General features: G+C 43.1%; 1 protein-coding gene across 1 annotated transcript in view; it reads right to left on the bottom strand.

Annotated features, from left to right (window-relative positions):
- Positions 1–23,914, bottom strand: part of PRKDC (protein kinase, DNA-activated, catalytic subunit) — a 153,011-nt gene that overhangs the window by 39,170 nt on the left and 89,927 nt on the right. The window contains exons 53-62 of the mRNA XM_084620823.1: positions 22,957–23,081; positions 22,392–22,541; positions 21,716–21,889; positions 21,098–21,196; positions 18,989–19,199; positions 18,163–18,352; positions 16,424–16,639; positions 10,075–10,187; positions 7,764–7,895; positions 6,471–6,650 (exon numbers count right to left, since the gene is read on the bottom strand). Of these exons, the coding sequence (XP_084476949.1) occupies positions 6,471–6,650; positions 7,764–7,895; positions 10,075–10,187; positions 16,424–16,639; positions 18,163–18,352; positions 18,989–19,199; positions 21,098–21,196; positions 21,716–21,889; positions 22,392–22,541; positions 22,957–23,081 (1,590 nt within the window). The remainder of the gene's footprint in view (positions 1–6,470; positions 6,651–7,763; positions 7,896–10,074; positions 10,188–16,423; positions 16,640–18,162; positions 18,353–18,988; positions 19,200–21,097; positions 21,197–21,715; positions 21,890–22,391; positions 22,542–22,956; positions 23,082–23,914) is intronic.

Genomic DNA, 23,914 nt, shown 5'->3' with positions numbered 1-23,914 from the left:
GTGATGTCTCACATAGGGAACATCACTTAGATTTAAGCCAGGTGTTTGCAGGATAGCTCTGGATAGTTTAAAAAAAAAAATGATCAGGAGAATCTGAACTACCAAATTGTTCCAGAGGCAGAAAATCTGGTGGCCTGAGCTGAAGACTGGAGCTTAGTCCTGGAGTCTCCAGCAACAATAATCCACCTCCAAATTCCACCGGTGAGGGGCATTATCCAATGAGGAGAGAAGCTGTGCAACAGAAATAGGTCATTACTCCATGTGCATATTTCAGCTGAGGCACCTGGCCTGCCATTTGTATGTTGGGCATTATATAAAAATACAACAGAAGTGATAGAGAGATAAGTGGCCAGAACTACACTGATAACCAGCACTCTCTTCATAAGGCAGACAGAGTGACTACAGATATTATGATAACTTCCATCTCGTTTGCAGCACGTCCTTCCTCCTATTAATTTAATGCTCATGCACTCTTTAAACAACAATAGGTTAAGGATCTATTAAATGGTGCATTTCTATTATAAGCCCAGGGCTGGATTAACCATGAAGACTTGGATCGTTCAGGTACAGGCCCTGAGCCTAAGTCTTGTCCAGCTTTAGCAGACCAGAACCTGAAGCTAAACACATTTAACTGTGCTTGTCCAGCTCTGCTTGCTTTTTAGCAGAGTGATACAGTTTTGATGGATCTTTGTTCCCATTTAACCTTAATCCACAGCAGGGCACAGCATTACTGGCTGCTTCAAATTACATCTAGCTGAAACACAATATTCAAGTTTTTTTAAGTCTAAATGCACATTAAAAAATAAAACTAAAACAGTAGAGAAGTCTAAAAGCCATTTTTTAGCTTAAAATTAAAAAAAAAAATGCCTTAACCAAACTTCAACAACTATACAAGTAACTGTCTTACAAACACGGATTTTCCAGTTATGGCCACCAGGGAAAGCAGCACTGGAATTTAGAGTGGTGATAAATGCTTTATTCATGCAACACTGAAAACTCTCCAACTTCTAAACAAAATACACTATTGGAAACTGTGGCCAAAAAATTTACTTATGAAGGCAACTAATGTGATTCTTTATGGCAGCCATCTAGAGGTTGTATAATATGATTTCAAGTTAATGGATTGACTATAGAACGCTGCCCAGTGTCACATGTCAATTACATTCATCCTCTCTGGAGGAGCAAAGAGAAGGTTACTCACTTTGTGCAGCATCCGAGGTGCTTCAAGATGGTTGTCCCTGTGGGTGCTCCACTTTAGGTGCCTTGACACCCTGCGCTTGTAACTGGAGGTTTGTCGTGGCAGTGTGGTTGGGCTGCGCACGCACTGTAGCCATCTCGCGCCACATCAAGCGTTTACATGGCAGTGCGCAGCCAACTATCCTCCTGTTTTCTCTCTGCCTCAGAGAATTGGCCTGAAACGCCGAAGTCGAGGGGAGGGGGAAGGGTAGTGGAGCACGCACAGGGACACCCATCTAGACGAACCTCAGTGACTGCACAAGACGAGTAACCTTGTCTTCTTCTCTGAGGAATGCCCCCAGGGCTGCTCCACCTTAGGTGACTGTTGAGCAGTGCCCCTCAGTGGAGGGGAGGGGCTTTGGGGTTGGTCTGTCGACAGCAGATAACACCATAAGTCCAAAGTGAGCATCTGATGCTAACAGTTGTACTAAAGCATAGTGTTTAGTGAAAGTATGGACTGATGCCCAGGTAGCTGCTTTGAAAATGTCAGTGATAGGCTACAGATGCTACCAGCGCTCTGCTGGTGTGTGCACGAACTCCCAGTGGAGATTGTAGGTTGTTTTGGTAGCACAAATGGATATATCCAGATATCCATTTGGACAGTCTCCGTTTTGAAATGGTTTGACCCATTGAGCATTCTGTTATGGAAACAAATAGTCTAGGTGATTTTCTAAATGTTTTTGTTCTTTCAAATGTAGAAATCTAATGTTCTGTGAACATCCAGCATGTGGAGTGAGACCTCCCTTCCGTCCGCATGTGGCTTTGGAAAAAATACAGATAAGTAAATGGATTGATTTAAATGAAAGGAGAGGTGACCTTGCGTACGAACTTTGGATGTGGTCGCAGGATTACTTTATCTTTAAAGAATGTTGTATAAGGTGGGTGTGCCATTAGGGCACCTAATTCTCCCACTCATCTTGCGGACGTGATGGCAATGAGGAAGGTCACCTTCATGGATAAGGGCAACAAAGAATAAGTTCCAAGGATAACAAGGTGGGGGGACGACTGTGGTACGATCTGTTTTCCTTGTGCTGCACCAGGTGCAAAATCGTTTCCACTTATGGATACAGGTCTTTCTTGTGCTTAGTCTCCGACTGTTCAGTAAAAAATGGCTACTCACCTTCTCATAACTGTTGTTCTTCGAGATGTGTTGCTGATATCGATTCCAATTAGGTGTGCGTGCGTTGCATGCACAGTCATTGGAAAGTTTTTCCCCTAGCAGCACCCGTCGGGTTGGCAGTGGAGCCCCCTGGAGTGGTGCCTTCATGGCGCCCAATATAAGAACCTGCCAACCCAGCGCTGCCTCAGTTCCTTCTTGCCGGATACTCCAACAGAGGGAAAGGCAGATAGGATATGAGCAACACATCTCAAAGAACAACGGTTATGAGAAGGGGAGTACCCATTTTTTCTTCTTCGAGTGATTGTTCATATCGATTCAATTAGATGACTCCCAAGCCTTACAAAGGCAGTGGGGTCAGAGTTACGGAATCTCGGATTGAAGCACCGTTCTGCCGAAGACTGCATCATCTCTGGCATGCTGGACGATGGCGTAACGAGAGGTGAACATATGTATGGAGGACAAAGTTGCTGCTCTGAAAATTTTTTGCACTGGGACCTGGGCCAGGGATGCCACCGATGAGGCCTATGCCCTTGTGGAGTGTGCTGTAAATGCTGAAGCTGGTGTCTTGGCCAGCTCGCAACACAGATATAGGACGTGATCCAGGAAGATATTATTTGAGATGAGACCAGTAATGCAAGGAGTGCAGCCTACGCTCACACTACTGGTATGCAGTTTTGGATTAAAAAAAAAAAACAGGCAGGAATATGACTTTGCTGGTATGGAAATGAAACAACACTTTAGGTAGAAAAGCCGGGGGAGGTCTCAGCTGCATCTTGTCTTTGTGGAAAACGGTATAAGGTGGGTCCGAGGTAAGGGTCTTCAATTCAGACACTCTTCTTGCTAATGTAATAGGCACTAGGAAGGCTACCTTCCACAACAGGTAGAGGAGGGAGCAAGTCACCAGTGGCTCTAATAGGGGCCCCATTAATTTGGAGAGGACCAAATTAAGGTCCCATGCAGGAACAGGCTGTCTAATCTGGGGATGTAGCTGGTCCAGGCCCTTGAGAAACTGGCCAACCATGGAGATGGCGAAAACAGAGTGTCCCAAGACTCCGGGGTGGAAAGCTGAGATATCCACTAGGTGTACCTTTATGGACGACACTGCCAGGCCTTGCTGTTTCAGGTGCAGGAGGTACTCCAGAATAAGAGGTAACGTAGCCTGAAGTAGGCGGATATGACAACTCCTTGCAGTAGTGGTCAGGTACTTCCTCAGGCCTCAAATGATGCTAGCCATGGCAGGTGGCACCACTGTACCGCTCAGTGTCGAGACCTTTTTCGGTTCTATGGGTGCCGAGTTGGAAGGTTTCACTTTAGTACGTGAAACTCCATTAGACCATGCCCGCATAGGGTCTTTAGCTTGTCAGGAACTCTCGGTGCCGTCGGTCCTCGGGCAGATCCTTCATCAGGAAATTGCTTTCTTTTGGTCAACTCTCAATGCAGGAATGTCTGCGACTGTTTTTTGGAACCTGTCTAAGAACAGGCTCTTTGACAGCTGTTGTTGGAGCAGAGCCCCTATCACAGGCTGCTGCTGGTGACCGTTGACCAGGACGTGGGGTCGAAGGCTGGCCTGAGGGATTTCTCCATCATGAGGAACTTCAGTTGGAGATCCCTGGTTTTTCTGGTCCTGGCCGTCAGTTTTCTGCAATGTAGGCACTTTTGAGTAACGTGTGTCTTGCTGAGGCAGCGGACACTGAGCATGGCCGTCAGAGACCAGTATGAAGAGCGTACAAGTTAGGCAGTGTTTAAAACCAGGTGAGCCTGGCACGCCTGAATCGGTCTCAGAGGAAAAACAAGGGTAAACCCTGTTTGAGGCTAAGGCTCAAGGCTTAGCCTGTTTGAGGCTAAGGCTGCACGCACCACCATGTAACCACTCAGAGCGGCACGAGGCAGCTACCACAAATCTCTCATTACAAGTGCAGGGCATCAAGACACCTAAAGTGAAGCACCCACATTCTCGAAGAAGAATGTCACGTTTCCTACCTAATTTTTGGCAGGAAGGCCTTGGGATGAGAGATAAAGCCAAGGCCAGGCTTAGAATGTTAGGGAACATAACTATTCCACTGAATGCATCCAATGAAGTGAGTTGCAGCTCACGAAAGCTTATGCTCAAATAAATGTGTTAGTCTCTAAGGCGCCACAAGTACTCCTTTTCTTTTTGCGAAAACAGACTAACACGGCTGCTACTCTGAAACCTAAATATTTCAAACCAGACATCTAAAAAAAATTAAGCCATTCTCATGAATAATTTTAAATGGTTTTCACTTCCAACCCCACATTTATGCAGCAGCTGGTGGAAATACCAGGTGACTTCTCTGAGCTCCATTCCTGTGCTTTTTATTAAGTTTAAAGGTGAAAAAGTAACAGCAGAAGCAGAATCTCACAATTTAGTTGCTGTGTATCTTCATCTTACTTTTATTTTTCCATAATTTTCTGAAATTTCATACAGTGAGCTGCCAAAATACAACAACAATATTGATAGAGGAGAACAGGCAGGGAGCACAGTTCAATGCAAGTAACAATAAAATACTGAGCTTGGGAACCAGCAAAAAAAAAAAGAGTCAAGAGGGAATACATGATGAATAGAAAGCCATAGTGAGATGCTGGCCTGGAAAGCACAGAATAATTCTCAAAGCATTCAACTTTATGTGCAGCTGCAGAGAGGAAAGTAAACAGGAAGCTGTAATTTTTCATATGTTCAAATATTAAGTGCTAGGAAGTGAGGTTATCACAGTTTAGAAAACTGGGTTGACACTAGACATGATTTGCAGAACAGCAGCGTTTCACCGTAATAAGAATGACACCTGCTGCCACAGATTAGGTTTTTCAAATTTTTGTGCTAGAGAGTTGAAGCTAAACTAATTGCCTTTCTAAAGGCATGTTATTTTGTAGTGACTTCAGAGTTTCATAAATTACAAATGGATTGATCAAAATTAACTCAAACGAGAAGAGATGTTAACCTATAGCGAGGTTTGTATAAGAGAAGTGTTTAATTATTACTGTGATTACTTGGATAACCATAAATTTTACTAGACTCTTTGAAAATTAACATAAAACTGGAGCTGACATGCTATTAAAAATTGTGTGTTGGTGATATGGAAACACATCAAAGAGGATGCAAAGGAGAAAAGGTCGAAGATCAGTGTCAATGGGAACAACTTTCCCTTCAGTAGGAAGCTGTCTGCATTACATTGGTAATTATTGTAAGGCAATAAACTGAAGACATTGGCAAGCAATGAATAAGAGTTGCTGGAAAAAAACAAATGCTATCAATGTCTGCGAGCCTTACACCTCAAAGTATTTCTTAATGCAGCATTTCGGAAAATGTGAAGTGCATGCCCCTGACCGAGTCTGAAAGATCAGCTGGGATGCCCAGACTTCTCAATTATTCTCTGAACTTTTATTTAAAAACAAGTATCTCTGTTGTGGTTGCAGAAAAAACCCCTTCAAAATGTGACCTCAATGTACCAGATGTAGCAATGCATGCCTGAATTTGCAGAGAGCCTGAAACAGTAGCTCTGAGGTGTGATCCACCCTATTTACCTCAGTGGGTGCTACTTCAAATTGCCAAGTGATGATACTTTAATGCCATCACTATTATTTTCAGCTGCTCATCAAATTATGTAAGAAAGGAAAGGAAGTATAGCATTATGAAGATCTATACCAGCACTTCCCAATGTCTCCTCTGGCGTACATGTGAGAAACTAGTCAGGCAGAGTGAAGAAAATGTTTACATTAAAATGGACAGGTCTTTAATTAACATGTGGTGGTGCTATAGAGCAACTGGTTTCATCTTCCTGAATAGGGACTTAGCTTTCAACATTTTGGGAAATGCTGCCTTAAGGCATTCTGGCCTAAGTCACATATCTGGTATCTATTGTTTAGTACACATGGAACACAAAACTGTAGGAAGGATTTGCTATGTCACATCATTCTCACTTTTACAGAACAGTTATTTTGCCATCTTCATTCACTGTTTGCCTCCATTTATATCCCATCTCTTTCTTTGGCTTAACCCTCTAATAGGATTAAAATGCTCTTCCTGGAATTAGTTGTGACACCATAATTAATCAGTGTTAGGGTAGACAAAGACGACACACCACACAGAAAGTTTTACCTGGATGCAGGCTATGAATGGTGGGAAGTAAGACACGGTCATGCTGAGGAAGCGGTTGAAGTTTTGCAGCAGCTCTTGGGTGATGCAGTTTTTCTCAGAAGGATTCTTAAATTTGTTAATTTCTTTCAAAATTCCAGTAAACAAACAGCTGAAGAGCTGCTTGGCCAACGCTGGATCTCTCTGTAAATTACCAATGCAGCCATAGTACAAGTGACTAAGACAATGTAACTCAGAATGCTAAAAAGAAGGTCCTCATTGCATGCCAAGTACAGTGTATTCCAGACAAAGTGGCCCAAATTTGAAGCATCGAGACTTTTGAAAGAATGGGGGGGGGGCACCAGTCAGAGGAGACCACTAGTTTTCTTCACCTATATTAGATATTTTGAGGAAGATCTACGTAATACAGCATCTTTTAAATGACTCACTCAAAACATTTGTGAAGTGTGACCCTGTACTTTTACTGTATGAAATAAGGAGTTTTCTATTAAACCTGTTCAGTGAGTGTGTATACCATTGTCTATAGGAGGGACTGAGGGCTCAGAATGTATCCTATTCTTCATATCCCACCCAGCCATGCCATTTGAAAGGACTAGGAGAGGTAGTAATTACGTCCAGGTGTTCTTCCCAATCTCCCCTAAAGACCTTGCTACTTGGGAGCAGAGAGCCAACACCCTCCCAAAGACATAAGAGACAGGACAAGGGATCAGCTGGCGCAAAAGACAGAATAGGAAGTCATCCATGTGTGAGGATGGAGCAAAGAGATAGCGATGAACAGTATCAGCCCAGATTTACACACATTATTGAACGTAGATATTTGCAAGTGTAACAGAGCCTAAACCCACCCTGATCTTTAGTGGGACTGGAGTTTAGGCAAACTGTTCATGAAGCCTGACTTATGTACCCTTATTCCTAGCTATACTACTGTGATGGGGTGGGAGTGGGCTAGGGTGGCCAAAGATGCTGTGAGAGCCTGACCATCAAAAGTGATGAGGAGTCCAGTCTACAATTGCTGCTATTTCCAACTGGGAAAGAGTAAAAGGCCAGCTATACCCTTTTCTTCATTTTTGGTTCCCCAGATTAGGATACTTTAAAGGGGCCTGATTTTCAGAAAGTACTGAACACCCACCATCTGAAAACCTGGCTCCTTTAAGGTGCTTCAACTTGGTTACCCCACAACTGAGGCACCCCAAATCACTAATCATTTTGAAAAAAGCTTAGCTGTACATACTCAATTTGTCTGGCGGAGAACAGTTTTGGAACATTTGGCTAGTGACTTGTGAACAGAAGACAGACCTGTGCCACACCCTGCAGAGGAGTGATTAAGCTGCTGTATTCAATCTGGATATCAGGAAGGTCTCCTTGTCGGTAACTCCTGTACAGCGTGACCTGAGCATCATGCTTCATCTTCAGCTCAGATTTTATCTCCTGCAACAATTGCCAGCAAAAAAGCAGCCTTGATTACATGTAGAGACAAAAGATCACATAATACCTACTCAGTGAAATCTGTTTCTGGTTTAATGGAGGAGATATAATAAATGTGATCAAGTTTAACAATTCCTTTAAAAACTCTCATAAGTGTTAATGGCTAAAAAGAGTTACAAAAATCATAATGAGTTAAAACCAAACACCAAAATGATTATTCTGTAAAAAAGCAAAACAAAAAACAAAGCCTAAAGCTACTTTCACCCTTCCTTAGTACCACTGTATCTTATGCCTTTTCTACAGAAGTGGCATTAGTTTACCTTAAGTCAATTTTTTAACCGATTTACCTAAACCAGTACGCAAACCTGTAGATTCACTCTGTTTTAAGAATGGCTTGTTTCATTTTGGCTTAAACTTATTCCTAATTATTTTAAGCTAAACAGAAATAAACCTGCTTTAAAATGAAATAGGATTGTCCAAACAGCCTTTTGCACCAGTTTAACTAAATCCATTTTTAATTACATCTTAAACTAAACAGGTGCAACTCTCTCGTGTACACAAACATTTACTTTTCTCTCCAGATGCCTCTGCCTTTTTCCTTTTATACAAGTGAAAATACTGATGGGCTTTGGCAAGGGGGCAGGAAGGTGGATTAACAGTAAAAAGGGCTTGGGGTTTGCTTCCTCCCTATTCCCTGCAAAAAAATTACATATATGTTGCTACTGCTATCCGGACCACCTGGAATTGCATTTCTACGTCTTGGAAGAGTGTGCACGCTAGTGAGGGGACGAGACTGCAATTTCTTTTCTTCTGCTCAAATCCTTCCTCTTCCTCCTCCTGCTCTTTTGGGCTTTTTTACCTCCACAGCTCTATGCCTCGTCTTCCTTCTAAATGGATCACTCTTTCAAAAGATTACAAGAGATATGTCATGGGGGAACTAGAGCTTTGGTGAAGCTCCCAGAGCACTAGAAATTTTTTTTGGCTGGTATCTATTCACTCCTGCTGCCCCATCAGACATGACAATATTGATGCGAGGCTTTGTCCTCCACGTGTACTTTCTTGTCCAACTGTATCAGTTCCTGGGCAACAGTGCTTTCAATTTTTAGTAACATGACCCTCATTAAACCTATCAGAGTCTGCAAAAATGTGAGAAAGGTGAATATTACACATCTAACATGAATGGGTTAAATAAACAGCTACTACAAATTATTTTAGATAATTTTGTCAAGACTTGACACATAGTAAACTGCAATCTATAAACCCTGAAAGAAATCCAGTATCACATTTTACACAGGCTAAAATATTGTTATTCATAGTGCCTAGGAGCTCATCATGGATCAGGACCCCATTGTGCTACATGCTGTACAAACACATACTATGTGTTTGTGACATTTGTGACATTGTGTTTGACACATTTCAGGTTACTCCATCAGCCATTTCATGTTCTGTACCCGAGGGTGAATGCTGTCAGAGATGCATTATAGAACAGGGCTCACTGGACGTGTTATCAAGTTTGCATGTATCTGCAGATCTTGAGTAGAGTACAGAAACTGACCAGTTTTCCAATGTAGGTATCTAAAAATAGTTAATTTAAATCCATATTTAGACATCTAAAAAGGGAGTACCCTCAACTCACTGAAGATACTGGGACTTGTGGGTGGTTATCACCCCGATTAACAGGACACATTAACGTTACGCACCTAAATAAGACATCTACACTGGAAAACTATGCCATCTGCAAACAAGAAACATTTAAGTAATTTTAGAGTTTCACAGTATACCACAACAGTTGAGGAATTTAGAGTTAAGAATAGCCCTTCATTTTTAACTTGCACCATCGCTCCTAGGAGTTGTGATACAAATGGTGCACAAAATCACATAGTCCAATACCCCCACACAATATGGGAGATTGGAGTAAATACCCCCAGCGCTTTCCCTACTGGAGAAGTTTAAGTCACACTCAGCATTACACACACAAATAATATATTATAAAACTTGCAAAACATAATTGCAGATACCATCTCTGTAACAGAACCTATCTAGGTTCTTCCAATGGTACCCAACACCATAATTTTCCAATGGCATGATGCTTCTATAGGTAAAATATCAGACTTCTCAAAAACAGCTAACACATCCTGTCAGTCAAAGATTTTAATCTCTAACTATTAAGAAGCAAACAAACCTTTTCTCGTTTCTGTTCAGCAACACCTTTCCTTGCATAAATCAAGCTGAGTTTCTCTTGGTCCTTTAAGAAACGCCTGCGCAACCTTAGAATTTCTGCCCGTTCATCTATACCTAATAAATAATGAGTAAGCACCAACAATTTACACACACATTTTGAGTATCCACCCTTATAGCTATCCCCTTTAAAGACAACCTTAACTTATTTCAATCAATTTTCATCAGCACTTCCTCATGTACATTCTATGTCTGACCTGTAAGTATGTAAAAATTTGTGAGTGAATTGTACTACTGTCTATGTAATAAATAGAGTGTAAACGCCTCAGGCCAAGTATTGTATTTTATCCAAGTTCTGAAAAGCATTCAGCATGTTTGCAGCTTCTGTAAACAACAGAGTTGAAAAGATTCAGAGATTTGGTAATAGATTATATGGTTTTCCATCTCAAGCCTCAGTGGTTCAAATCCAATCCAGGACAGTAATGGAAAAGAATCATTCCAATGGTTGTTCAGTGGGCCCCTATATGAAATAAATCTGTGATCTCAGTCCAAATCTTAGTAAACAGGTGCCCATAAACAACTTACACCATCACAACAGACACCCGGCTAGCAGTCTCAACAGGAAGACTATGGATTGATTGGCATGGAAACTGAACTACCTCTTCTTAGGCCTGGTCTACACTATGAGTTTATGTCAGATTTAGCAGAGTTAAATCGAATTAACCCTGCACCCGTCCACACAACGAAGCCATTTTTTCCCGCCCGACATAAAGGGCTCTTAAAACCGATTTCTGTACTCCTCCCCAACGAGGGGATTAGCGCTCAAATTCATAGAATCATAGAATATCAGGGTTGGAAGGGACCTCAGGAGGTCATCTAGTCCAACCCCCTGCTCAAAGGAGGACCAATCCCCAATTTTTGCCCTGATCCCTAAATGGCCCCCTCAAGGACTGAACTCACAACCCTGGGTTTAGCAGGCCAATGCTCAAACCACTGAGCTAACCCTCCCCCCAAACTGTGAATTGAGAGAGGTTGGAGACAGGTATTAGTACCTGGTGGTGTGGGCCCCTTTGTGAGGGCCTGAACCATCAATTGCACCTCTGTCTCTCTCCACTGTGGAATATCAGAGCTAATTCTGGGTCTATTAGGAGTCTAGCTACAGGTGCTGAGCTGAACTCACTATGGTGTACCAGCACTGAGGCTCCCCCTACTACAAGCTGAAATCCCTGAGCACTGTGTTAAGTATCATAGAATCATAGAATACCAGGGTTGGAAGGGACCTCAGGAGGTCATCTAGTCCATCTGCTCAAAGCAGGACCAATCCCCAATTTTTGCCCCAGATCCCTAAATTGACATCGCCGTTTCGAATTAGGGTTAATGTGGATGCAATTTGAAGGTATTGGCCTCCTGGAGCTATCCCACAGTGCACCATTGTGACCGCTCTGGACAGCGCTCTGAACTCGGATGCACTGGCCAGGTGTACAGCAAAAGCCCTGGGAACTTTTGAATCTCATTTCCTGTTTGGCCAGGCGAGCTCATCAGCACAGGTTACCATGCAGTCCCAGAATCAAAAAACAGTTCCAGCATTGACCGAACGGGAGGTACTGGATCTGATCGCTGTATGGGGAGACGAATCCGTGCTATCAGAACTACGTTCCAAAAGACGAAATGCCAAAACATTTCAAAAAATCTCCGAGGCCATGAGGGACAGAGGCTATAGCAGGGACGCAACACAGTGCTGTGTGAAACTTAAGGAGCTCAGACAAGCGTACCAGAAAACCGAAGAATCAAATGGACACTCCGGGACAGAGCCCCAGACATGCCGCTTCTACACTGAGCTGCATGCAATTCTAGGAGGGGGCCACCACTACCCCACCCCTGTCTATGGACTCCGATGATGGGGTGCTCTCCGCCATGCCTGAGGATTTTGCGGACAGGGAAGATGAGGAGAAGGACGACGAGCTTGAGGAGAGCACACAGCACACCGTTCTCCCCGACAGCCAGGATCTTTTTATCACCCTGACTGAAATACCCTTCCAACCCAATCAAGCCGGAGAAGGGACCTCTGGTGAGTGTACCTTTTAAAATATAATACATGTTATAAAAGCAAGAGTTTTTTAATGATTAAGTAGCCCTGAGAACTTGGGATGCATTCGTGGCCAGTATAGCTACTGGAAAAGTCTGTTAATGCGTCTGGGGATGGAGCGGAAATCCTCCAGGGACATCTCCATGAAGCTCTCCTGGAGGTCCTCTAAAAGCCTTTGCAGCGGGTTTCTGGGGACAGCAGCCTTATTCCGTCCTCCAGGGAACACTTTACCATGCCATGCTAGTAGCAAGTAATCTGACATCATTGCATGACAAAGCCTGGCAGCGTATGGTCCCGGTGTTTGTTGGCATTCAAGCAACATCCGTTCTCTCTCTCTCTGGGTTATCCTCAGGAGAGTGATATTGTTCATGGTAACCTGGTTGAAATAGGGGAATTTAATTAAGGGGACATTCAGAGGTGGCTGTTTGCCTGTGGCTGAAAAGAAATCCTCCCCACAGTTAGCCACGCAGTGGGGGGGGGGGGAGGGGGAATTGGCGCTGAGCTGTTCGCGTTTGGCTAGCAGGGATCTTCCCTGATACCAGCCATGTGATGGGGGGAGGGGTAAAGCGATAATCCCAGAGAATTGGATTGGGGGAGATGGGGGGGGAGGAGGGGGGAGTTAGTTTGGTTTCTGCTGCTGCATGTTAACAGGAAAACTGCAGTACTAAATGGCCAACTCAATGTGCTTTGCTTGGTATGGGAGAGGGGGCTGCTGTTATGAAGGTTGCAGAAGCCGGAAGACTATGGCTTACCGTGGCTGTCTGCAAGCCGAATTCTGTTGCCCAGCACTGGGTGTGATCTCTAACACCAAAGCCACAGGCACTCAATATAAGATACAAAATACGACCTTGTACCAAAATCACATGTGCTATGTAATGTGAATAGTGTTGTTCACTGTGAAAGAGTATAGCCATTGTTCTGTAAAAATATATCTTTTTAAATATTTCACTCCCTTTTTTTCCTCCAGCAGCTGCAAATGTTTCAAGCATCCCTCCTCCGCCCCACATGCTATCTCAGATAAGGCAGCAAAAAAAACGCACACGCGATGAAATGTTCTCTGAGCTCATGCAGTCGTCCGGCACTAACAGAGCTGTGTGGAGGGACACAATAGCAGAGTACAGGAAAGCGGCCGATGAACGGTGGCGGCAGGAAGATCAGAGGAGGCATAATGCAACACTGGGGCTACTATGGGATCAAACGGACATGCTCTGGCGTCTGGTGGAGTTTCATGAACGGCAGCAGGATCATAGACTGCTGCTGCAGCCCCTGTTTAACCACCCTCCCTCCTCCGCAAGTTGCATAGCCTCCCCACCGAGACACCCAAGAACGCGGGGTGGGAGGCTCCAGGCACCCAACCACTCCACCCCAGTGGACAGCCCAAGCTACAGAAGGCTGTCATTCAACAAGTTTTGAAGTGGCCTTTTCCTTCCCTCCTCCCACACCCCACCCAGGCTACCTTGTGAGTTATCTCCCTATTTTTATAATCAATTAATAAAGAATACACGTTTTTTCAACGATAGTGACTTTATTTCCTTTGCAAGCAAGCTGTGATCGAAGGGTGGGGGGTTGCTTACAGGGAATTTAGAGGCAGCCAAGGGGGCGGGTTTTCATCAAGGAGAAACAAACAGAAGTGTCACACAGTACCCTGGCCAGTCATGAAACTGGTTTTCAAAAAGCTTCTCTGATGTGCAGCACTTCCTGCTGTGCTCTTCTAACTGCTCTGCTGTCTGGCTGTGTGCATTCGGCGGCCAGGCAATTTGCCTCAACCTCCCACCCCGCCATAAACGTCTCCCCCTTACTCTCACAGAAATTGTGGAACACACAGCAAGCAGCAATAACAATGGGCATACTGGTTTCGCTGAGGTCTGAGCAAGTCAGTAAACTGCGCCAGTGACCCTTTAAACGTCCAAATGCACACTACCACCATTCTGCACTTGCTCAGCCTATACTTGAACAGCTCCTTACTATTGTCCAGGGTGCCTGTGTACGGCTTCATGAGCCAGGACATTAAGGGGTAGGCTGTCCCCAAGGATAACTATAGCATTTCAACATCCTCAACAGTTATTTTCTGGTCTGGGAAGCAAATCCCTTCCTGCAGCCATTTAAACAGACCAGAGTTCCTGAAGACGCGAGTATCATGAACCTTTCCCGGCCATCCCACGTTGATGCTGGTGAAACGTCCCTGGTGATCCACGAGTGCTTGCAGCACCACTGAAAAGTACCCCTTGCGGTTTATGTACTGGCTGCCCTGGTGGTCCGGTCCCAATATAGGGATATGGGTTCCGTCTATAGCCCCACCAGTTAGGGAATCCTATTGCAGCAAAGCCATCCACTATGACCTGCACATTTCCCAGAGTCACTATCTTTGATATCAGCAGCTCAATGATTGCGTTGGCTACTTTGCATCACAGCAACCCCCACAATAGAATTGCCCACTCCAAATTGATTCCTGACTGACTGGTAGCTGTCTGGCATTGCAAGCTTCCACAGGGCTATTGCCACTCCCTTGTGAACTATGAGGGCTGCTCTCTTCTTGGTATTCTTGCGCTTCAGGGCAGGGGAAAGCAAGTCAAAGTTCCATGAAAGTGCCCTTACGCATGCGAAAGTTTCAGAGCCACTGGGAATCACCCCAAACCTGTAACACTATGCGGTCCCACCAGTCTGTGCTTGTTTCCCGGGCCCAGAATTGGCGTTCCACGGCACGAGCCTGCCCCAGTAACATCGTGATCTCCAAATTGCTAGGTACTGCAGTTTTAGAGAAATCTGTGTTCATGTCCTCATCACCATGCTGCCATCACCTCCTCGCCTGGTTTTTCAGGTGCTGGTTCTGCATAAACTGCACGATAATGCGCGAGGTGTTTACAATGGTCATAACTGCTGCGGTGAGCTGAACAGGCTCCATGCTTGCCGTGCTATGGCGTCTGCTCAGGCAATCCAGGGAAAGGGGCGCGAAATGATTGTCTGCCATTGCTTTCACAGAGGGAGGGAGGGAGGGTTGACTGACGACATTTACCCATAACCACCCACAACAAATTTTTGGCCCCATCAGGCATTGGGCGCTCAGCCCAGAATTCCAATGGGCAGCGGAGACTGTGGGAACTGTGGGTGCATCACCAGTGCACCGTTTGGAATGTCGACGCTTGCCACGGTACTGTGGACGCACACTGCAAAATTAATGTGCTTAGTGTGGACGCATGCTCTCGACTTTTTACAATCTGTTCCCAAAAATCAACTTCTGTAAAATCCGAGTACTTTCGTAGTGTAGACATGGCCTTACTTTGAGTATGTTCCTTTCGAAAAAAGGTTGAAGTACCTTGACCTGGCAGCATGAGGTACACTGCCCATGTTGTAGGGGTCAAACTCCAGAGCTGTCTGCCTCACACTTTATTTTTAACTAACCATACAAAAAACCTCTAAGCAATTCCAGAACGATGCTAGTGTTTTTCAGACCTGGAGTGGAAAAGTGAAAGCTCATTTTCAGAGATTGATTTATAAGAACAGTAGTTAATTCTGCTGCCAAATTGGAATCCATTTGAAAAATGTCTGAGGCACTACTCAAATTATTTGAAAAAGAAATACACCGGACCCTCGCTAGAACGCATGTCTATATAGCACAAATTCACATAAAACGCGGTCGCGGCCATGGATCCCAAATTTAATTACTTTAATTGCAATTCGTTATAACGCGGTACTGCGCATGGATCCCAAATCCTGCATTCTAGAGAGGGTCCGGTGTAACTGTTTTAATATTTACTACTTGTTAGGTTCATTTATGGAGACACTCAGACAAATCTAGAAGATACAAGGAAATATAGATTTCCCTGGCATTTCCCTTCTGGTCATCTTAGAGAGAACAAGAAACATAAATAAGGAATGCTGGTTTTAGACAATGGAGGTGTTACTTACCCTATCATTTTAGCCAACAACATTCCATTTTGTAGACACCTAAATAATTCCACTACTCAAACACCACCTATATTATGAACAGCCACATTTGATATATTTATTTATATATATTTAAGTAGGGTACAGTAGCCCATTCAAACTGAAGGACTCACATCTGACATGCTCCTTACATCAGATATGACAGGAAGCAAAATTTCCAGATTGTCCCCTCATTACAACATCCCAAAGATGATGTTCTGCCACCTACTTCATTAGCACACAGAGTCAGTTTTTCTTTAACAAAAAAAAAAAAATATATATATATATATATATATATATATATATAAATAACATTGGCATTCCATCAATAAGGTATTGATACCTTTAGCTTTGCTGTCCACCTCGTCTCCTGGCAAACCCAACCTTTTCTTCCCAAAATTGGGTCCCAGTGGTTTTAAGGTTGCCCTCTGTGATTTCTCACTCCGCTTGCTAGCAAACAGCATGGATGAGGACAATGATTCTGATGATGAAGGGACTGTATACTCTGCCAGTGTGTCAATGCTGCTTCCTGTTAGCCAGTTAAAAGAGTTTCTCCCACCTGTAAAAAGCAGAAATATGAAATATCAGTTTGTGACTTCATTTAAGTCAAAACATGCACAAAATTGCCTTCCAAACAAGGGCACAATTCCCATATTTATAGTCCAATTATGGGGGGAAATCAGCATTCACATCTTGGTCCCCATCAGTACCCAGCCCAGGCAAGCTAATGATCCAACCAGTGGACCAAATTCAGTGATGAATCCTGGTCACTTGCCACCTGAGGCACATTGCTCATAAGCAAAGAAGAAGAGTCCAATTATTATCTAATGAATGCTGCATTTTTGCACGTAAATAGAACAACAGGAAGTAAAATGTTCTAAGTAAAAAGCTGGGAGGCCAATCTTTTTAATTGGACATGAGGCTTAAAAAAATAAGAACAATCAATGCAAACTAAGTGTATAGGGCTTCCTACTTTGGAACTGGAACAAATTAGTAACATACCGTATATACTCATTCATAAGCCGAATATTTTGAGTTAAAAATTGAAGCACCAGAGGAGGGGGTTGGCTTATGAACGGTATAGAAAGGGAGAGGTGGGACACAGCCCCTCCCCGCAACAGAGAGAGCAAGGAGAGGCAGCAGAGCCAGAAGGAAAGAGGCGGGGCCAGAGTCTCTCCACTTCTGGCCACGCTACTCTCCTCCCAGCCTCCAAAGGAGCTGCAGCTCCAGGGCTGGCAGGCTGCAGCCATGCCGCTCGGCCCCCCCAACCAGGGCAGGCTGTGGCCGCGCCACCCACTGGAGCACACTGTGGTTGTGCCACCCAGCCCAGCCCGCTGGAACATGCTGCGGCCACGCTGCCCCGTCTGGCCCTCCCCAGATAAGGTGGGAAGGGATGGGATAGGGAGAATGTGGGGGTCCTGGGCTGGGGGGTCACGTGGGGGGATGGTCACAGGGGTTACTCCCCTGACCCCCAGCTTCTCCCCCACAAAAAATTTCCCCACCAGTTGCTGTCCCGGCTCGTCAGGGTAAGCAGCTGGCATGCCGGGACACTGTGTACTTAATGTCTGGTTTCAGAGTAGCAGCCGTGTTAGTCTGTATTCGCAAAAAGAAAAGGAGTACTAGTGGCACCTTAGAGACTAACACATTTATTTTGTTAGCGGTGCCACTAGTACTCCTTTTCTTTTCGTTTACTTAGGTTTACCTTTGTGCCTGCGGACACTCGAGGTAAACAAACCATCTCAGCCTGCCAGCGGCTTATCCTGATGGTCTGGGAGCCAAAGTTTGATGCCCCCTGAATTATAGGGTTGGCTTATGAATGGATCATACATTTTTTTCCATTTTTACTTATCCATCTTGGGGCGGGGGGGCGTATAAACGAACCAGCTTATGATCGAGTATATACAGTACTTCAATTTACAGCTGACCAGAGTGTTTAGATGTTTTCATAAAAATGATACACAAATGATACACATTTACTTATACCTTTGCTTTTTAAAAAAAGCATACACAAAAGGAATAAGGAAAGTAGAATTGTTGCTTTGGGGAACAGGAGAGCTCCAGAACATGCTGATCTATACTTACTGATATTCTGTGTAGGTGTGAATTCATACTGCTGTTGGGTAGCCCTCACTTGACCACCTAGTGACCCCAGAGTTGAAAGGGATCCTTCTTGTGACCGATTCCTCTTGGCACTTTGGGAAGCTTGAGTCTCCACAAACATTGGTGTGAGAACAGTACTTCGGTAACGCCAGTTAGAATCAATAGTGAAGTCCTATACATACAAAAAGGTCTTAATAAGAGCACAGGGAACTGAAACTTTTTTCAACCATTGAGATAAAATGGCTAGTATGTAATACATCACTTTAAATTCAGTACTGACTGGTCTCCTTAACATACAGAACCATATGACAACTGTTCATATTTCAGTAACATTGCATGATCCTGGTTCAAATACAAAGCAGTCATTTAGTATCAATTCTGCTATTCTGCTGTAACAACACTAGAACCCCCAATTTGATTCTTTATTTATTCAGTTATCTTTCCAAGCTATAGGTGCCCTTTTTATTTATTTAATTAGCACATAACACATAATCTAACAAAAGGATCTCTGACAATTAGCATACATCATATATAATTACCACTTGAGTTATAAGTAAGTTCTTACCTTCACTTTTTTAAAATAAAAGTTCACGTTAAAAATATGAAGTTATCCTCCCAAAATAAATATCAAACTCCTAAGAACTTGAATAACCCATGACTGCCTCAGCTGTTACTGATGTAGAACACAGCACACGTTCAGTCTCCTTCATTACTTCAGCTCTATTTAACTTCTACAAAGGTAACTGCTACATTGATAACTGGACACTGCTGCATAGTTCTATAGCATTACACAAATATTACAATTCACCTGAAATCTGCATTCAGAAAGTGGATGCTCAAACATTTTTCTGGAATAATCTGGACTCTTGCTGGTCATTTCAAGCAGAAAATTCGTCACTAAACTCAAATATTGGGTTTCTATCTTGGTAGAGTACAAGGAATTTAACAAAGCCAACATACGATCGAGGGTATTTGTAGGTAACCTAGTTTCATCACTCCAAAAATTTCTAACAATCAATCTGTAAAGAGAGGAAAAACATACTTGGACACCTATAAATGGAACACTATAGCCTTACGCAATGCTTGACTCAAAAAACTTCCTTTTTTTTTTTTTAAACTAGTGAATAGCAAAAAATATATAAGGAGGATTAGGATTAGGACTATATTACCCCACTAATTTCTTTACCCCAACGATTCCACACTGGTGTATGTTAATCATCTCATTTCCCACTCTTCACCCCCAATCTGTATTTCATCTAAATGATATTAAAAACTTTAGTAAGGTCACAAGGATTTTTATACTTCATAAATTGGAATTTTACTTATGATTATGAAATCATGTCCATGCAAACAAAAGAAATTGTGGGCACAGGTATGTAAAACACACCTTTTTTCCTATTGTGCCGCATTATAAAAGTTAATGATGATACTATCTTCCAAAACTGGACCTAATTTCTTACGTCTTTATAGATCAAAAGTTTAGGTGCTGGCATAGGGACTGTGTTATATTAACATAGGATTAAGTCTAATATAAACTAAAGAGACTTACTGATTTAGGACTCCCATTGACTTAATAGGCTTTAGAACAAGCCCTTAACATTTTTTCAAATTCTCACTATTTCAGCTAAATGTAGTGCAAGAGAATAGGATACAAACACTTCTTAAAATGTTAATCTTCTGTTAATTTTATACACTAGAACCCCGTTTATCCAACCCTCCCTTAACCAGCTCTCTGCATTTACCTAACAACCAGGACTCCAGGGCCAGAAGTAGGTGATCTCTCCTAGGGCCACTAGATGGCGCTGCAGCATCGTATTTTCCCATTGTCCAGTTTATCCAGAGTTTTGATTATCTAATCTGGCCCCGATCCCAATTAAACCGGACAAACAAACAGGGTTCTACTGTACTTTAAACAGTTTATAATATTGTCTTTACTTTCCAAATTGATCATTGTTAGTGACATTGAATCAGCAGGTAGGACCAGAAGCAGCCAAAGCTGGGACTGCTGCACTGGGGTTGGGATAAAATGTAGCCCAGGCAGAGCCATCTCTCCCCCAGCATGCCCTGGTCTCAGAAATGTGCAGTGGAGCCCCTGCCCAGTCTAGGGGCACTAGAACCCAGATGGTGCCTCCCTGCCTTTCCACCATGTGGCTTTGGGAGAGAACTGCAGAGAGAAGCCAGCCAGAGGCTCCACCTGGCAGGAGCAGAAGCAGTCAAAGCAGAGCATTCTAGTCAAAACTGTAGAATGTTCTCAAACTTTTTCTGCCCTGTACTGATTAGCTCAAGCCCTTTCCGTGCCCCTCCATCCTCACAGCCTCTTCACCTCAGCTTCACTCCATACCTGCCCATCTTACTCTCATCTCCCCTGCCCTGTCCCCCTCATCTCCCTTTCCTTTTCTTTCTACTACGAGTATCCCCTCCTAGCTAACCCCACGCTCCACAAAAATAATTGTGGAACTAATACGACTTTTGCCACCATCACATGTGTTCTACCCCTTCCCCCACCTTGTGTCTCTCTTGTCTATTTAGACTGTAAGCTCTTCAGGGCAGGGACCATCTCCGACTTTGCGTTTGTACAGTTTGCATAATGGCGGCCTATGCTTGATTGGCCCTTAGGCACTACCATAATAAGCATGATTAATAGTAATATTGCCCTAGCCTCTTCATGAAATGTAACTGGAAACTTTGAAATAGGGAAAGCTATGTCTTCCAATTAAGAAGAAAAACAAGATAACCATCTCCAGAAACAAACATGAAATTTTTGAGCAAGGTGTCACTATTACGTTTACTGCTTAACATATCTTAATAGCCTAAAAACCCCTAAAAAAAAAAATCTGTTGTACAAAACAAAACAAAAACGCATTCAAGACTTAAGCATCTCAGCTGACCCATCACAATACTCGGTGTGCCGACTCACTGTAGTCCGGAGTTTTCATCCATCAGTCCCTGAAGTAGCATTTCTTTTGCTAGTTTGAACACTTCCTGAGATTCCTCCTCTGCTTGGCTTTCTGGGTCCCTGATATAAAATGAAAAGGAAAGAAAGTCTTATTGATTTCTCTCTCATGCAACTTGCAACAAAAGGAACAAACACGGGGAAAATAAAAATAATGGCAGTGCACTTGGCTCATACATGCTATGTCTTCACTGCCCCAAAACGATGATGGTTTGCTGTTTGTTTTAAAGAGAGATAACGCATGTTAGTAACCTCATGCAAACCCTCACAGAGACAAGGCTCTATACTAATGGTCCCCAAACTGTGGGTCCCCCCCCCCCCCCCGGGGACACAGAGGAATGTCCGGGGGGATGCGGTGGGCCCAGGCCAGCCCCTGACTAAACAGTACATAGATAGAAGATAGAAAGGTTTAAGTGAGTTTTCCAAGCCTCAGGAAGGGAAGTAGAACTCAAAGGTTTCTGCTCCCAGTGCTGTGATAACACCATCACCTCACTTTTTACATAAGGAAAGTAACTATTCAGATCACTTTTATATAACTGCTCTTACCCAGTTGGAAGACACTACTTGAAACTGAATCCATACCTGTAGTTATCATAAATCCACATCAGGATGTCATACATGCGCTCCCGACATACTGGAGAAGGGTGAGAGATGAACCCTGTTACTCCAGGAAGAAGTTCTCTTAGTTCTAGTGGTTTCAGCTTAGGCAACATTTTGTATACGATATCCAAACACACCCTCTGCCTTTCATCATCTCTAAAGGAGATAAAAAGCAACTGCATTGGTTTCATTATTCTATTTACAGTTACACATACAGCTGAACATTAAAGTAATATTTAGCAATTTCATATTGCATAAAAATGTTTTTAGTTACTATTTTTGTGTTTACCTGAAAAAAAAAAAAAATCTGTCGAACCAAACTAAATACACATTAAGGGTGAATTCCTGACCCCACTGAAGTTAATGGGAGTTTTGCCACTGATCTCAGTAGGGCCAGGATTTCACCATATGGCTAAGGAAAAAAGCTACAGCAAGCATACTTTTCAACTTGAATAAGAGAAGTAGAAAAAACCTGCCAGATTTTCTAATCTACATTTGCTCAAAGAAGAGAACAAGGCTCTCAAGAAAAAAAACTGGAAATGTAAACGCACGTGGAATGTAAAACTTGCATCACTACTAGAAAAAGATAACACTGCAAAATTCAGACTATGTTCCCAGGTTGCCAAGATGATCATGCACTGGTCATGTGCCCACTTACCTGTGACTCATGACTTGGATGAAATCTTTACTCTTTAATTGTAAGTAGAGATCAGTTATTTCCTCTGCACGGTACATCACCACCTCCAGACAGTATGTTTTCAGAACACCATGAAGTTTTGGTATCAAGAAGAATACTGCATTCATAAACCTTTACATGATAAGGAGCCCACAAAGCAAAAAATAAGAAGTTATATTCTATTACAGTGGTGCCCAAACTTTTCCTGTTGTGTCCCCCATTACAAGTAATGGGATCTGTCCACACACCTCTCCATTACTGCACACTTGGCTCAGCAGAGGAGCCTGGGCTGAAGGTGGAACTGGGGACTGAACTGGGTATGGGGGAGGAAAGAGAATGAGGGCAGAGCTGCAGCTGGAGTGGAGTTGTAGCTGGGAGCAGAACTGGTCTGGGCGGTGGTTTCTCCCTGCCCTCCATGGAGTCTGGTGCAGGCCCTGCCCTGAACGTTCTTCTGCACCCCTCTAGGGGGGTGAGCCCCACACTTTGGGGACCACTGTTCTATTAGATAATGATTTTTCTATATACAGGGTATCATATCTCACTATACCTGTCAGCAAGAGGTGGAAAGTTCTTTGCTACTTTATTTAAGCACACAATAAACTTGTCCTCTTTGGTGCTTTGATGTTGTTTTAACTGTTTTATGACACAGTCATAAACTGGACCCTCAAATATCTGAAAGATCAGAAACATTTTATCATTAAACAAATGCCAACACCAGAAACTCAGGAACACTCAAATTATGTAACAGTACTATTACACGGGGGATATTTTTAGTTACAGTGAAACTTCACTGGCTTAATCTTGACATTTATGACAATTCACAGCAGTAGTACAACATGCCTGGATGAAATACAACTTGTCTGCTTTAACAGAGCTGCTGTCTAACAATTCATAAGTTTCTATTAACTGTGCAGAGACCAACAGCTTAAATACAGAAAGAAAAAAATCACACGATATTCCTATTTCAAACACTAAATAATTCCTGATGGTGTGTGGCAGGTTTCCAGTAAAATACTATACAATAATACTATAAAAAGCCATTTTCTATTAAATTAACTTTATCTGCAAAGAAATACAAGGTACACACAGAATATTAACCACCACACCTGCTTACTCATTCGAAATGACAGATGTTTTTTTTTAAAGGAAAGGAGGAATGGATAAGACTGAAAATGAGAAGAGTGCAAGGGTTCAACAATATTCATCATGCACCCTAGAGAATGAGAAAGGATGAACAAAATGGAATGTATTGGACAGGGAAGACAGCTACATACCTGCTTTACAGGAGTGCCACAATTACAGTCCAAGAGCAGCAGCTGAGAAAGCACTTTCATTCTAAGTCCCTATTTTCAGGTTCCTAGAAATCTTCTATCAAATAGAGCCCTGAGAATTCTTAACTTTAACATTTTATTCACTTTCCCGCATATTTGAAAAATTTCTATTTGTCAGTCCCACTGGCAGAAAAGAGGTGAACACAACTCCCCCAGATCCATTCACTGCCACGG

The sequence above is a fragment of the Lepidochelys olivacea genome (assembly GCF_965140295.1).
Source record: "Lepidochelys olivacea isolate rLepOli2 genome assembly, chromosome: 2".
Taxonomy (NCBI): Eukaryota; Metazoa; Chordata; order Testudines; family Cheloniidae; genus Lepidochelys; species Lepidochelys olivacea.
Note: the sequence above shows the minus strand (reverse complement) of the source record. Positions and strands in the feature narration are given on the sequence as shown.